Source organism: Poecile atricapillus, chromosome 3 (assembly GCF_030490865.1).
Source record: "Poecile atricapillus isolate bPoeAtr1 chromosome 3, bPoeAtr1.hap1, whole genome shotgun sequence".
Lineage (NCBI taxonomy): Eukaryota > Metazoa > Chordata > Aves > Passeriformes > Paridae > Poecile > Poecile atricapillus.
In genome coordinates this window covers 55,941,810-55,956,080 of record NC_081251.1, presented here as the reverse complement: position 1 = coordinate 55,956,080, position 14,271 = coordinate 55,941,810, and the positions used below count along the sequence as shown (strand labels likewise).

The 14,271-nt window shown below is 38.8% G+C and overlaps 1 protein-coding gene across 1 annotated transcript in view; it reads left to right on the top strand.

Annotated features, from left to right (window-relative positions):
• MOXD1 (monooxygenase DBH like 1) overlaps window positions 1-14,271 on the top strand; it is a 50,746-nt gene that overhangs the window by 23,131 nt on the left and 13,344 nt on the right. Inside the window, exons 5-6 of the mRNA XM_058836921.1 lie at window positions 10,198-10,377; window positions 12,644-12,746. Coding sequence (XP_058692904.1) covers window positions 10,198-10,377; window positions 12,644-12,746 — 283 coding nt within the window. The remainder of the gene's footprint in view (window positions 1-10,197; window positions 10,378-12,643; window positions 12,747-14,271) is intronic.

The window sequence follows — 14,271 nt, the reverse complement described above, 5'->3', positions numbered from 1 at the left end:
ATGTGACCAAAAGTAAGCATGGAAAAGGGGAAAGTACAATTTTTGTGAAGAGCTCTGACTTTAACCTCCCAATTCTGAGAGGATTTGTGGGGTGATCTTCAGGACCCCTTTGCTATTGATTAACGCTATTTTGTCTTGGGCCATGTTTTTATTTTTTCTTCCTCATCCTTAGCTCTATATATGATTTTCAAGTAAACCTATGACTAGGTGATGCATAGAAAAAATAAGAAAGTTGTCCACAGCCAAACATCCAGCACTTCTTATCAGAGCAGGCAACAGTACACTTCTTCAGAGCAGCATTAGGCCTTAGATGTGCAGTTACAAAGCATCTTTTGTGCGAATACCAGAACAGCAGGCTCGTAGGTAGTAAAATCTCTCTTGATGGGGCTTGTGTGGATGGATTACAGAACAAACCTAGCTTGGTCCTACTAGCATCTTGGCATTGTTTCTGAAGATCAGCCTTCTAATTCAGACAAATCACATTGTAGCAGCATCTTAAACAAATTTTCAATAAGGCAAATTACATTGCTCCAATGATAATTAAGTGGAGCAGAATTTTCTATTTCGATCTAACTGAAGTATTTCTCTTCGGTACCAATCTTTTAATGCGCAACCCCAGCTACTGGTGGTGACTCTCTTCATCTTTGCTCTCACTTGCAATGCACAGTAGTCACAGCTATGAACAGAGCATAGATTCATAAACTCCACATTAGAAACAGTGGAAAAATAGACAGTGGTCAGAGAAGGGCTCTGCACCATGTCCACAGAGAGCAGACTGTATCGGGTTTGCATGGTTGGTGTCAGAGGGGCTGCAGGGGTGGCTTCTGGGAGAAGCTGCGAGAAGCTTTTCTCCATGTCCAACAGAGACAATCCCAGGATGGATGGATGTGCCACTGGCCAAGGCTGGGCCAGTCAGAAATGGTGGGAACACCCCTGTTATAACAGATTTAAGAAGAAGGAAAAAAAAAAGAGTTATTGTGCAGGTGTAATTGTGGCCAGTGAATAAGAGTGACAGCACAAGAGGAAGAGCTATTCAGACCCCAAGGTCAGTGAAGAAGGAGGGGCAGGAGCTCCTCCAGGTACCAGAGCTGAGATTTCCCTGCAGCCCCTGGTGCAGACCATGGTGAGGCAGCTGTGGCCCTGCAGGCCATGGAGGGTCACAGGGATGCAGAGATCCACCTGCGGCCTGTGGAGGAGCCCACGCTGGAGCAGCTGGATGTCTGAGAGGAGGCTGTGAAGCTGTGGGAATCATGCTGGAGCAGGGGCCTGGCAGGGGCCTGCAGACCCATGGAGAGAGGAGCCCACACTGGAGCAGCTTTCCTGGCAGGACTTGTCACCCTGGGGAGGACCCATGTTGGAGCAGGCTGTGCCTGAAGGACAGCGCCCTGTGGAAAAGTGACCCCCATTGGAGCAGTTTATGGAGAACTGTCCATGGGGTGGACTCACATTGGAGAAGCTTGAGGACTGTCACCCATGGCAGGGACCCAACAGTGGAGCAGGAGAAAGACTCGTCTCTCTGAGTGGTGGGAAGAACAAGGTGTGATGAATTGACCATAACCCCCTTTCCCCAGCTTCCTGCGCTGCTGTGACCTTTCCATTGCTGTGTCTTAAGTTGCTGGGACTGAAACCGTGTCTGTTTTATGAAGTGCCAATCACAGTTTTGGTTTCTAGATAATTGTTACGGTATAATTTTAACGCAGACTTTAAAAGAGCCATCTAATCTGAAAATAGCCCTTGTTGTGTGACTTCCTGCATGTGTTGATGGGTGATGAAGTTCTGCAAAAGGATATACCGGGATCTGATTCTGGGTGAGAAAATGTGGAAAATGAGAGAAAATGTGAGTATTAATGTGATCATTACTTAACTGCATTTATTTTGCAAGCCCTCTTATTCTTGCATATTAACCATGTAAATAAAAATTTTTAGAGGGTTATGAGCAATAATTTCTGAGAGTTGCTCTGGAGGCTGTCATGTCAAAATCATGAGCCTTGTGCTTATTTTATCCCTTGCTTTCCATTCAAACTGAAGGTGCCAGGGTGTGCAGGTTGGTGGCTCCTCTAGGAGCTCAGTATCTGAATGCCTAAGGTCTTTCTCACCTAAGGTCCCTTTTGGTAGCCCCTCAGAAGTCAGCATGTCATTTTCAGAAAACGTGTTTCCTGGTAGTGTACTTCTGTATGTGCAAAACAAAAAAGGGACACGCTGTCAATTCTCATATATTCTGTCTTCAGGCAGAGCTGCGTGCTCACTCCCAAGCAGGAGGAGGAAAAAGTGTTATGTTATTTAGCTGCATGATCGAGGGGATTGCTTTGCAATTCTACAATAGAATTAAAACCCTTTCCATTGCGGCCAGAAAGAAATAGACATTGCTGTGCAAGAATGGTGATTCCATGAACAAATGGGAGTACTTTCACTGACTTTATTATTTACACTATTCAAATTACATGTTCCTCTTTAATAAATACAAACTCTTTATTGGCTACCCATTTTGGCCTTAGACCTCAAACATATTTGGTTACACATTACTTTATTATGATATTGTTTTCATAAGGAAGTAATGATGTTCATGATTAATTGCCAATTAATTCTGCTTGAAGTGTGTCAGCTGTGCTGAGAGACTATGGCCATCTTGAAGACCGCAACCCCTGCCAGTGGCTCTGCTGGTTAGGAGTACAATGAGTGTACTGCTAGGATGCATTCACCAAATGAAACATGTTTTTGCTTGACCTGAGCTTTTTATGAGATTGCTCGTCAGGGTTATACTTTTTAACTATTTCTAAATGCATTATCTTAAATCTTCAGGCATACGTCAGGCAGAAACAATGTTTTATTGGTATTTCTTTGAGGTATACATCTTTTGGATTTAGTCTAAATTACTGTAAGTCTTTAAAGTCTGAAACTCCTTATGAGTGGCAGAGTTCCAGGTAATTAATTAGGAATTAGAACTTAAGAATGGGCTTGATGGCAGAGAGAACAAGAGGTCCATAACGCATCTCTAATTCTTGTTTTTAAATGTTTGGGCTTCTTGTGTATTATGTTTTTTGATTCCTCTTTCTTAATTAAAATATTTGTTTGGCAGAATGACCTGCAGAAATTCTGAATGTACAGTATAATTATTAGTAGTACTACATGGGGATAGAAGAATTTATGTAAATTTATGTAAATAGCCTTCTCTTCAAGCTAAAAGCACAGCAACAGTTAAATTTTATCTGAAAGTACATGTTCTTTTCCAATAAAAATTCTAAACCTTAAAACAGAGGTATGGTAATTACTTCTTAATGCTGTATACCAATAAAACCTGTATAAGAGCCTTCATTGAACAACACAGTCACAGAGTAAACAGATCCTTTTTTAACACCAAGAACAGGAAATATCTGTGCTATGAATAATATTTTCCATCCATGTAGTAAGGACCTTCCCTGCTCAATGATGTTAGAATTTTTGTTCTACATTTAAAAGAGTACACAAAACCAGTTAAGACCAAATGCCAACAATACAGCTTAAATTAATCAATCAATCAGATAACATTGGTATTTAAAATTAAAATTATGTCTGGTATTTGAATCTCACTTAGGGGAAAAACAAACCCTCCACACATATTAAGTACAAATCCCACAAATTCCAGTGCCTTAAATAGCATAGAAGTTTCAGTCTGGGAAATTTCCATCCTCCAAGGAAACCTTACTTAATCACATTATGAGATTAGGGCTGGGCATGGTTTCTGTTGCCAGTTTCTTGTTTCTTGTCTACATCTCTGTTTTTATTTAAATACAAAAATCAAGAGCTGTCACTAAATGCTCAGGTTATATTTTTCTCCAGCTGGAAGGTATGAAAAATGTGTATGAGAATAATTTGGGTTAACATTTTTACCCTTGAAGGTAATTCAAGTTCAGCAGTAGTGCTCCTTGTTGTATCTTAGGCGTAATCATCCCTGATGACCATGAGGGAGCCAGAAGCAGTGGCTTTGCTCTACCTCCTGCAATTAACTCACCAGAACATACGCCTTTCTAAGTGGCACAGTGTAGACTGAGAAGCACCTGGAATAGGGAATGATTTAAAGGGATTTGTTAGAGGTGATGACTGAATTTAGGATCTGGATTGTACAGTGATTGCACAGGTCTGATTGTACAGAAAACAGGAATGAGCAATAAGCTGTGTACATGCAGATGATCTCAGCAAAGATTACAGCAGCTAGTCCACGCTAGACTGCAGCCAGCTGAGCGCTGGAAGTGTCTCTTTCAGCTCTAACTATTCTGTGGCATTAATTTAATGCCTTCTGACAGACAGAGGCATGGGGAAGGTGGTCCTTGCCTGACCCCAAAATGCCTTAACTCTGGGCTGAAGGTCTGCAGCAGATTTGTGTCCCAGATGTGACACTGGCATAGGCAGGCTCCTCTAGTAACATGAGATAGCTGTTTGGTTGTTAGTATTAAAATCCTGGTCTGCCCTGGAGTCATGGACTTCAACATCTACCCCAGCTTAGAGAAGTGTTTCCAGCTCTTGTTTTATCTCAGCTCACCTCTGGGCTTCGTGCAGGAAGCAGTGTTAGGCAGCAAATGGCTGATGCTTTTCTTTCAGAATATTTATGGGAAAATAAAGCCATATTACTGACAGGTTTTTTTCTGGAATACATAAATTGTTTTTTTTTTTAAAAAGGCCCAACTTTATAAAGCCAAATTTAATAAGTATTTGCTTTTCTGAAGAAAAATCTAAAACCCTAAAAGTGATGTTTTAGATAAATATTTAGTCATTTCACAATTACACTTTAAAAAAACTCAGAAAAAAATATTGATGAATTCGAATGAGAAGAAATCATGTCACCCTTTGAGAAAGTTTTTTAAGTCATATAATTTTTTAATATGTGTGCTTGGTATACATTTTCAAAAGAAGTACAAAGACCAAAGTAATCAGTAATCCTTTCTGATGAGGAGTACAGAAAGCAAGGACTATAACTTGGTCTTCTGCAAAAATTTTCAAGTGAACTCAGCCAGTACTCAGTTTCAATGCCATCACTTTCTGCTCTGAGTTAATCAGAGACAGAGGAAGTTCATATAAATGAATTAACCAACCACAGACTAGAAACTCTCCTAGGTGTAGCAGTGCTAGTATAAAAATCAAATTTTTACTCTCCATTTTGAGACTAAAGAAGTACATTTTCTTCCCTGTGTCACCACTGTCTACCTACATGAGGTGTTGTACAAGGCTGCAGCCTTATTCAGAATAATTTACATGGCAATATACTGTGTCTTTAAAATATGAGATTAATTTGGAACTACCTGTTTGAGCCAGAAAAAAAAAAATCATTATTTTCTTTGACATTTTAGTGTAGAAACATTGCTGCAAACAAATCAGAAACCTGTTGCTATTTCTATATATAAAAATAAAGTCAGGTTTTTGTTTTCTGACATTTGGTGGGCCATATTTTCTAAACAGGGACACTGTGGTGAGACTATGGATATATTTGAATAGCTTTTATCATTTTCACAAGCTGGCATAAAGAACAAACCATGTTTATTACCATCAAAGAAATCAGAACAAGTGAAAGGGTAGAAGAGCAGGAATAAGCAAGAAAGACTTCCAGGTTTCTGGAGATGTTTTTATCTTGTAGTAAATCTAACTTCTTGGACCACTGGAGTTGTTTGTATTTTCCGCCTGTTTATACATGACACATTAGTATCCTGACCCTGCTTATCATCAGCTTGAGATGCAAGGCACTGTTATGTTAAAATTTTAGCTTCTTTTATAAGGGAAAAAAATCCCAAAACATATGACAAAGTTCAGATTGTGTAATAGGTAAAGTGATAATAGGAAACAGAGAAGAGAGGAAGAAAAATTGAGGATGAGTAAGCTGGCCCTGGCAGATATAAACATTTTCTTTGTTGACATGTCAGCCTGTTGACTAAAGTAGGGCTTCTGTTAAAATGAGAGGTGAACAGCTCACATGTGATCTGGTTTAACATTAGAATGACTAGAAAATTTCTTACTTTATATTTTTTGAAATTCAGCATTTTCACAAGTCCTAAGAGATTCTGTACCATGAAGGGAGATCTGTAAAACCTCTCATCCTGCCTGATGAATACAAACCAAGCACCACGACTGTAACCCACACTTTTAGATGCAGAAGTCAGTGCCTTCATTTGTGATACATTTTAAATACCTCCTTCCTTGGGAGCCCTGATTTGAAGTGCTGGGGGTTTGTAGTACATCTGTTATTTTTTTCCTCTGTTAGTGGGAGTCAGGTTCACGTATGTTAGTGTGCTTAATTTGAAAGACTTTTTGGCCAAGCTTTCAAGAAGGATGGAGAGGAAGAAGCGTAAGGCAGATGATCATGAATAATAAACTGTGTTCATCTTCCTGCAGGTTTCATGAAAAACAGGAGAGGTTGTGCCTTGTTGCATGCACTTATGTTTTGCAGTATCCCAAACACTTTGGGCATTTTGATGTAGGGTGGATGTGGGGCTTTTGTTCTCCATGCCTCTGGCAGTTAGGAAATGTCAAGCAGAAAATGCACTTTGCCTGCAGGGGAAGAAGTCACCGAGGTGCCCGGTGGTGCAGTATCTCTGCAGGCTTATTCACAACATGGCAAAGAGATGAACCCTGACAGCTGGGTCTTCCTTGCATGTCGGCAACTGAAAATTCCACAGATGAGCCTCAAAGAATGAGGTAAAATGGGGAAGATAGGTAGTTATATGCATATTCCTTTTTAGTCTTCTTCCAGTTTCTTTCTTTGCTTCTTTGGCTAATAAGGGGTTGGTAGGAAGTGGTGAGGACAGAGGAACGACATACATTTCAAAGTCACAGGTTTCTTCATAATTAATGAAAAGAAAGGTGGATTCCCATTTTCAATATAACCCATCTAAATTACCCAATTATTGCTTATTTTACTGCTTGGCTCAGAGTGTCATTTTAAAGTCCCCTTGTAGTAAGAGACCAGAGCTAACAAGGCTGTGTATAAATAAGAATCCAAATAAAAATTAGCTATCCACTTAAATCTGCAGAGTTTAATGGCTATTATGTAGTGTGCCTGGTTTTTTCACTTTTTATGTGTATATTTCACTCCTATGCCTTAGTGTGCCACTTCAAATTATTTTCTTTCCCTAAGTATCCCAAAAGTTGCACAAATTAACAAAACAGTCATGGTGACTCTTCAGGGCTGGTCCCCCATCATTGTGACTGGAGACCAGGAAGAGTAGAGCTCTGAAAATTGTATGTTATCATCTATTGAGGCTGCAAGTACTCTGGTAAACAGGCCACCCTGATCTGGGTATCTAATTATAGATACCTGCTTTAGCAAGTAATTTTACACCTGGGGCTACTTATGTGCACTTCTAAATGCATTAATGATTTCCTGAATTTGGCCCCTTATTTGAGAAACTCAGTTGTTCATCTTTACCTGTAAGGCAGTCCAGAAAACAAGATTTTGTTTATTTGAGAAAAAAAAATGAGGTTTGGGAATGTCTTTTTGGCTTGGATTACAGTAATCTATACAGATGTTCTTTGTAGAAAGTCAGAGAGGAAGTGTGAGGCAGCCTAAATAACCAATCTATTCTATTATTATATAAGCTAAAATGACCAATAGCTGAGTAAATAGGACAGCACTCACCTGGGATGTAAAATGGCACATTTAAACCCCTGCTCCATTTAAACACTACAATAGAGTATGGGACTGTATTTTTTTAATTTTTTTTTCTGCTCAAGTTATTTTACTAAGTAAATACAGTTAGTTATTCTTCAGATCAGAGAAGTGTCTTAAGGGCTCTGGTCCTCTTCCTTCTCTTGTTTCATTTAGAAATAGTGCTGTGAGCCTTAGGGAGCTAGCCATTGAAATATTTCCATACATTTTGAAACAATACGGTATTAATAAGATTTTTCTAAGATTTTTTTAATAGAATTTTGACCACTCTAATATTTTCTTTCTTTCTTGTTTATATGCTGTTTAAAAGGGGAAAGAGAAATTTCTCTCTAATCAAGTTGTAGTAAAAACATGTGAAAAGCATAACTTCACTGCTGCTCTTCATTATTTATTTCTGCATCTGAAGAATGTAAGTTTTCCTACAAGATGCATTGTAAAGATGAGTGAGGATTTGTTCTAGTTTTTGTTTCTATTTTCTTCACTTAAGAAAGCCAAACAAAACTGCTTTTTGAAGTGCTGTAATTGTTTAGGTAAGTGACACTGAAAACCAATGACAGGATGTGAGTTTCTAATTTTGGTGATGTCCCATGGTTTGAGGGGAAGCTGGTTTTGAAGTAGTGATTTTAAGCACAGCAGGTGCTGGGATCCTGTAGCAGAAGGCAGAACTATCACAAGTTGGGACGAAAGTTCTCTTTTTTCCTGGTGGATATAGGGATAATATTCCCATAACCATTTCCTTGACTAACATATGCAGTAATCAGAGCTTCAAAATTCTTGAGATACATTTTGGTATTTAATCTATAAGCTGCCATGTTATGACTGTGTCTGGGCTCTGCAGTACTTGGATAAATATGCAGGTGTGTGATGGAGCAGAGGGAAGAAGCAACATCAAGCTGAAATGGATTTCTGAATCTTTGTCATTCAGTCTGATATACTGGGAAATACATTCTTATTTCTTGGGAAAACTGACTCATCTTCTTCAAAAATACCTTTTACTTCTGTAGTGCAGTAATTCACAATGTTGATAATGCTAACTAAAATGGGGATTACTGAGAACAGTACAGATGATCCCCTATGGAGTACTTCAGTCTTGCCTCCAGAATAAAACTTGGTGCATCTGAATCAATTGGCATCTTTCCACTGATTTCTAAGTTCATTGAAGTGGGTTGTGCTCTTCTTGGGTGGACATGCAGGTACTCAGCAGCATCTGAAGTCCCCAAGAGCCAAATTTCAATGTGCTTTGCAGATTCATGTCAGCAAGGATGGCCTTGATGCACACAGGCTCTGGCTGCTTCCTCCTGCCCTTCCTCTTTTGTAATTGATCTAGCAGTATGAACAAAATGCAGAGAGAGAAATTGTGTTGACAATATTTTAACAAAACAATATTTTAAATAAACTGCTCCTGCTTACCCTGTTCTTGTCCTCCAGTAGCACATGAATGTGCTTGCAAAATGAAATGGATGCAAATTTAGGATGCATATATATTCTTTTCCTGTTTAAAGTAACCTTCTCTTTCCTAATACTGAAAGGCAATACTGCATGGCACCCTGCATCTTAAGAGTTGCATTGTCAAAGCTTTACTTTTCTTGTGAAAATATTAATCATTATCTTACTGAACTTGAAGGTAGGTATGACAGAATGGGATGAAATCTTTGAAAGCAGGAGCAAGGGAAGAACTCCTTTCATTTTAATACTGTATTCTATAGTGCTGGTATTTTGTGGAATATGATTGTTCTGAAATTCAAAATAATTATTTTCAGAAGTATTCATATTTGCCCAAGGGACATCATCTCTGGCAGAGATGATTTAACATTACCCATCCAAACAGAGAGTGAACACTTACATGGAAATTAAACAATTTTAGCCTACGTGGAAGTTCTGCGGTCTAATTCAACTGGGGGCACTGGGGCACCACTAAGAGCCCTCTAGCTCATCACTGCCATAAACAGGCTGAAGCACCCAACCTCTCGAGAATGACCTCATGTTAATAAAGTATTTACAACTGAGTGGATTAAAAAAAAATTATAATAAAAATGTCTAATTTCTTGTAGATGTCAAAAAAATTTGCAAGTCCATTTTGAGCTGCAGAGGAATGTGGGGTATACCTCTAGGCTCACCCTAGATTTACAGAATTTATGGGCAGCTGTAATTTCAAGTAGTACAAAAGAGGCAGAAACAGGGATGAAAACCTTTGAGTAGTTTATATCCTCCCTCTTTATGGAATGTGGCTAAACAAGATTGGGCAGGGAGAAAGAAAAGTGACAGTGCAAAACCAGGATGGGAGAAAAGAGAACAAGAAAAATTGTAACAGGTTTTGTTCAGATGCAGAATTTTTTCCCTTCCCCTCATTGATGCACTTGGGTGAAATGAAAATTTTGGAAACTTCATTCCTTGAGTTAGCAGAGTGTTGGGGTGACATCTCAAGCTAAGTACAATCTAACATCAAGTCTCCTCTTTTAAAATAAAAGTGTCATAGAATTTTTAGTCCTGTCTTCATATCTGCATTGAAATAGTCACACTGAGATATGTTTTCTTTTTTTCTTTTGTTTTCTTTTTACCATTGATAGGTTGAGCCATTGATCCAGAAAGGCCACGAGAACCTGGTGCACCATATCCTGCTCTACCAGTGCAGCAGCAATTTGAATGACAGTGTTCTGGACTATGGGCATGAGTGTTACCACCCCAACATGCCAGACTCTTTTCTTACATGTGAGACGGTCATTTTTGCTTGGGCCATTGGAGGAGAGGTAGGATGAATGTCTGCCTAGCATGGTTCATTAATGGGGCTTTGTGAGGGTGTGTATCATCATGAAATTTCTTCCTGGTGTAATAGTGATTACTTAATCTGTCTGTTTTTAAGGGTCTGGGTTCACAGTCCCTAAATGCTTCAGCAGTAAGTCCTCAACCTCCTCTTGGCCTTTCAAGTATGAAATGCAGTGGTCATCCTGAGTGACAACCCAAAAGTAATGAAAATAGTAGAGAGGGAGTTGATGCCTTAGGGGAGAAAGATAGCTTTGGAGCATGGAAATCTGTCACTGTATCAGCTTTTCCCATCTGATGTGGAAATACCGTGCCTCCAGCAATGACCGCTATCTGCTACCTGCGGATAATGACAGAAACAATCTGTAGGTGACTTCATAAAGAACACAGAGGCACAACTTTCTGAATGAAGTTATACATAAATTTAATTTTGTGCCTCACCAGGACCTGATTTTGCTGTTGCCCCATTCAGGCATATCATTCTGAAGTTTCCTACCTGTCCAAAGGAACATCATTTCAGTGTAGGAGAGATTCAGTGTCGATGCAGAGCCAGCATAAAGAGACCATTTTGCTTATGGCAGTGGGGCATATCTACAGAAAATACAAGCTCTGATACCATGCTCACCCCAGGCTGTGTCTGCAGCTTATTTCATGTTAATTTAGGCTACAGTTAATGCTTTCAGCTAACATAACACAGCATGACTGCCAAAAGAATCCCAGCTCTTTATGCCCTTGATTCACTGTGTGCCCACCCAAATGATGGTTTGGGCATAGAGGGGTGGGGTGATGATACTTTCTGGAACCTTCGTTTGCCAGTCTGCAGTCCAAAACCATCTGCAAATGCTGCAGTGTGAGGAAGCAAGAGTTGTTACATGGACCCATCAAAAGAAGTTTAATCCACTATGAGCATTATCCCTGGTGTATGCTTTGTGCATTTTTGCCATCAGCTATGCTCTGACCTAGTATTTGTACTTTCAACTGTCTTAATCTAAGTGAAATTAAAAACTCATATAAATAAGTTATCATTTGACAAGCCCTATGGAAGTTTTTGCAAGGATGATCCTGTTAAAGATCGTAAAGAGAAATCTGACAGATCTGGGTTACATTCAGGTTTGCCCAAGTATCCATTTCACTAACTTTAGCTTACCCTTATATGGAATGAAGGTGATAATATTTTTTACTATATACTACAATTAATTCATTAATGTTCATCAAGCATCAAAAAATTGGAATCTCAAATTGCACATTTCAGAAAGTTAGAACATCAAATTGCATATTAAAATATTAGCTATATACTATAAAATGGTGCAGATTAATTCCAGTTAAAGTGAATTTGGTAAATGAGTTCACTTAGGAGATACTGGTGTTTTGGTTTGAACGGGGAGTGAGCTTTTGAAATAAATCTCCCAGATATCCCCACTTACAAAGCTTTGTTCATCATCATGAATGGATTGAGAATTTTCACAGGCCTCTCTGGGATGAAGTTAAAATAAACGTGCAGGGGTGAAACCAGCACCTTTAGCAATAAATGGGGTTCAGTACATGGAACCTGACCAGAACTTGTCCAGAGGAGCATCATTTGAGCATCAGTTTCACCATGCAGAGCTACTTCTCTTGTGCTATTGGCCAGCTAATGAAAACATAGCCATGAAGATCACCTTTATTGTTCAAACCATTTTACTTAGAATACAGTTACTTGTGCACAAAAAGCAAGTTAATTACATGCAACCTCTGTATTCCCTGGAAATACTGCTTTTAAAAGCTGGGAGCATTTAAGATGTTGATTCACTTCTTCATAAGGGTTTTATTGTCAGACTAAGTGCTTGATGATGCAATGTTTATACATTTAAAATGGAATTTTCCTTTTCTGCTCAAACAGAATAAATAATCATAAGATCACAGGATAATGCAGGCTGGAAAGGACCTCAGGAAGTCTCTAATCCAGCCTCCTACTCAAAGCAGGGTCAGAGGTGAGGTTAGACTAGTTTGCTCAGAGCCTTGTCCTCTGGGAATCATAAGATCTACTATTTTATATTGATATAGTTACTAAGTTTATTGAATACATAATAGGTACATTTCGTCACAATGCCATGTTCAGAAAGCTGTAAAAGAAGTTTTATTTGTAAATTTTATTATTAATATGATCATATCATTGCAAGAAGGAGTCAATGTACTTGCAAAGAGAAATTAACTCTTAACTGTGGCAAAAAAACCCTTAACTCTGTATTGATTTCTGTGTGTATTGATTTCCAGGGCTTCACCTACCCTCCTCATGTTGGCTTATCCATCGGCACAGCAGCTGACCCTCTGTTTGTCCTTATGGAGGTGCATTATGACAATCCATCATACACAGAAGGTTTGTAGCCTCACACGCTTCAAAATGTGCCGGACTGGAAAATGTACTACACACAAGTGCTCATCCCTGCACTGCATAGCAAACAGAGCAAACAAAAAGCTGAGGGTTATTTTTTTCTGATCAATAGTTCCATAGCTCCTGGTTCACAGTGTTTTTCCCATTGCCCTTGAATATTTTTATTTTTATTTTTTTTTAGTATTTCTTATATAAACATCTCCCTGAACTGTGGGCAATTTCTGAAGTAATATAGACTCAGGTTTCTAGACCATTCACTGGGTAAAATAAGCTTATCTTAAAAGATAAGGTTTTAATTTATAATAGTGTTTTAAAATTCTTCTTCCTGAATTTAATTTATATTTAGAAGAAGTAAAAGGAAGAAACAAAGGATCCCAGGAAAATCAGGGTAACTTTGAAGATGCCTTTGGGAAAGATACTTTTTGTTCTGAAACAGAAGTTTATTAATCTACTATGCATGAGAATATTGTGGTGGTTGCTACATATGAACAGAGTAAAATCCAATGCAGCATAGTGTACTGGTCTTTCTTTACACCCCCATGTGTTAAAATAAAATTTGCTATGTGGGGTTTGGCATTCTGCGTTACTGTCATTTCCCATCTTCATCTTTTAAATTAATTATGTTAATTTTTTTAAAATTTAGTGACTGTCTCTGTGCTTTGAGTGTGTGGGATATAATAAACTTCATTTGCATCCTTGATATTGTGTGCTTTTTCATCGAATGGCACATGAAAGCCCAGAAAGTCACATGCTGAAAAACTGTGCCTGATTTGGTTGTGTCACTAAATCCATCATTTTGCTTTAACTGACTCTGCTGTATGATAATGTTGGTTTAGCTGAGCTAACACAGATGAAAAACTGGAAATCGGTAATGTTTTCTTTTCTTTTAAGAAATAGGAATAGTTTTGCCTTGCTGGGACAGTCCCTAAAGACCTGGGAAATTCACACAGCGTAGGCATAGGAGGGTGTTTGTAATCCAGGTCATGTTTCTCCTCCTCCCTGGCAAAATACAGTGTAAGATTGTGCCAGAACTGCAAGAGGGTAGACCTGGGTGCTCCATCTGCTTTAGATGGGGACCGATGAGTTCTCCTGACGCAACAGCAAACCTGCCACTGGGTCACCTTCATTTGTGTGTTTTGGCACCTGCGTTTTCCCAGTTTGGGTCTTGCAGTGAGAGGCTGCACTCACTTTGTGACCTGGGGTAATGTTTTCCTAACTGACTCAGATTGGTAGTGACTCTTGGCTCCCAGTTAGGAGGAGTTCAAACATTTTTTAGTTTAACATGGACGGTTTTCACTGTTTCTGGTTTTGTAATCCTTAACATTCACTTCTCATTTGAAATGTGGCCTTTATTGAGATTGTTTATCAGAAACTCTGATATACCAGAGTTATGTCATACATAAGAATGGCTGACATTTAGATGTTAACAACATCTAACAATTTCTGAAGCAGAAATACCACTGAGGAAAAATGCAAGTTTATGAGGTTGTACAAATATCTTCAGGATGGG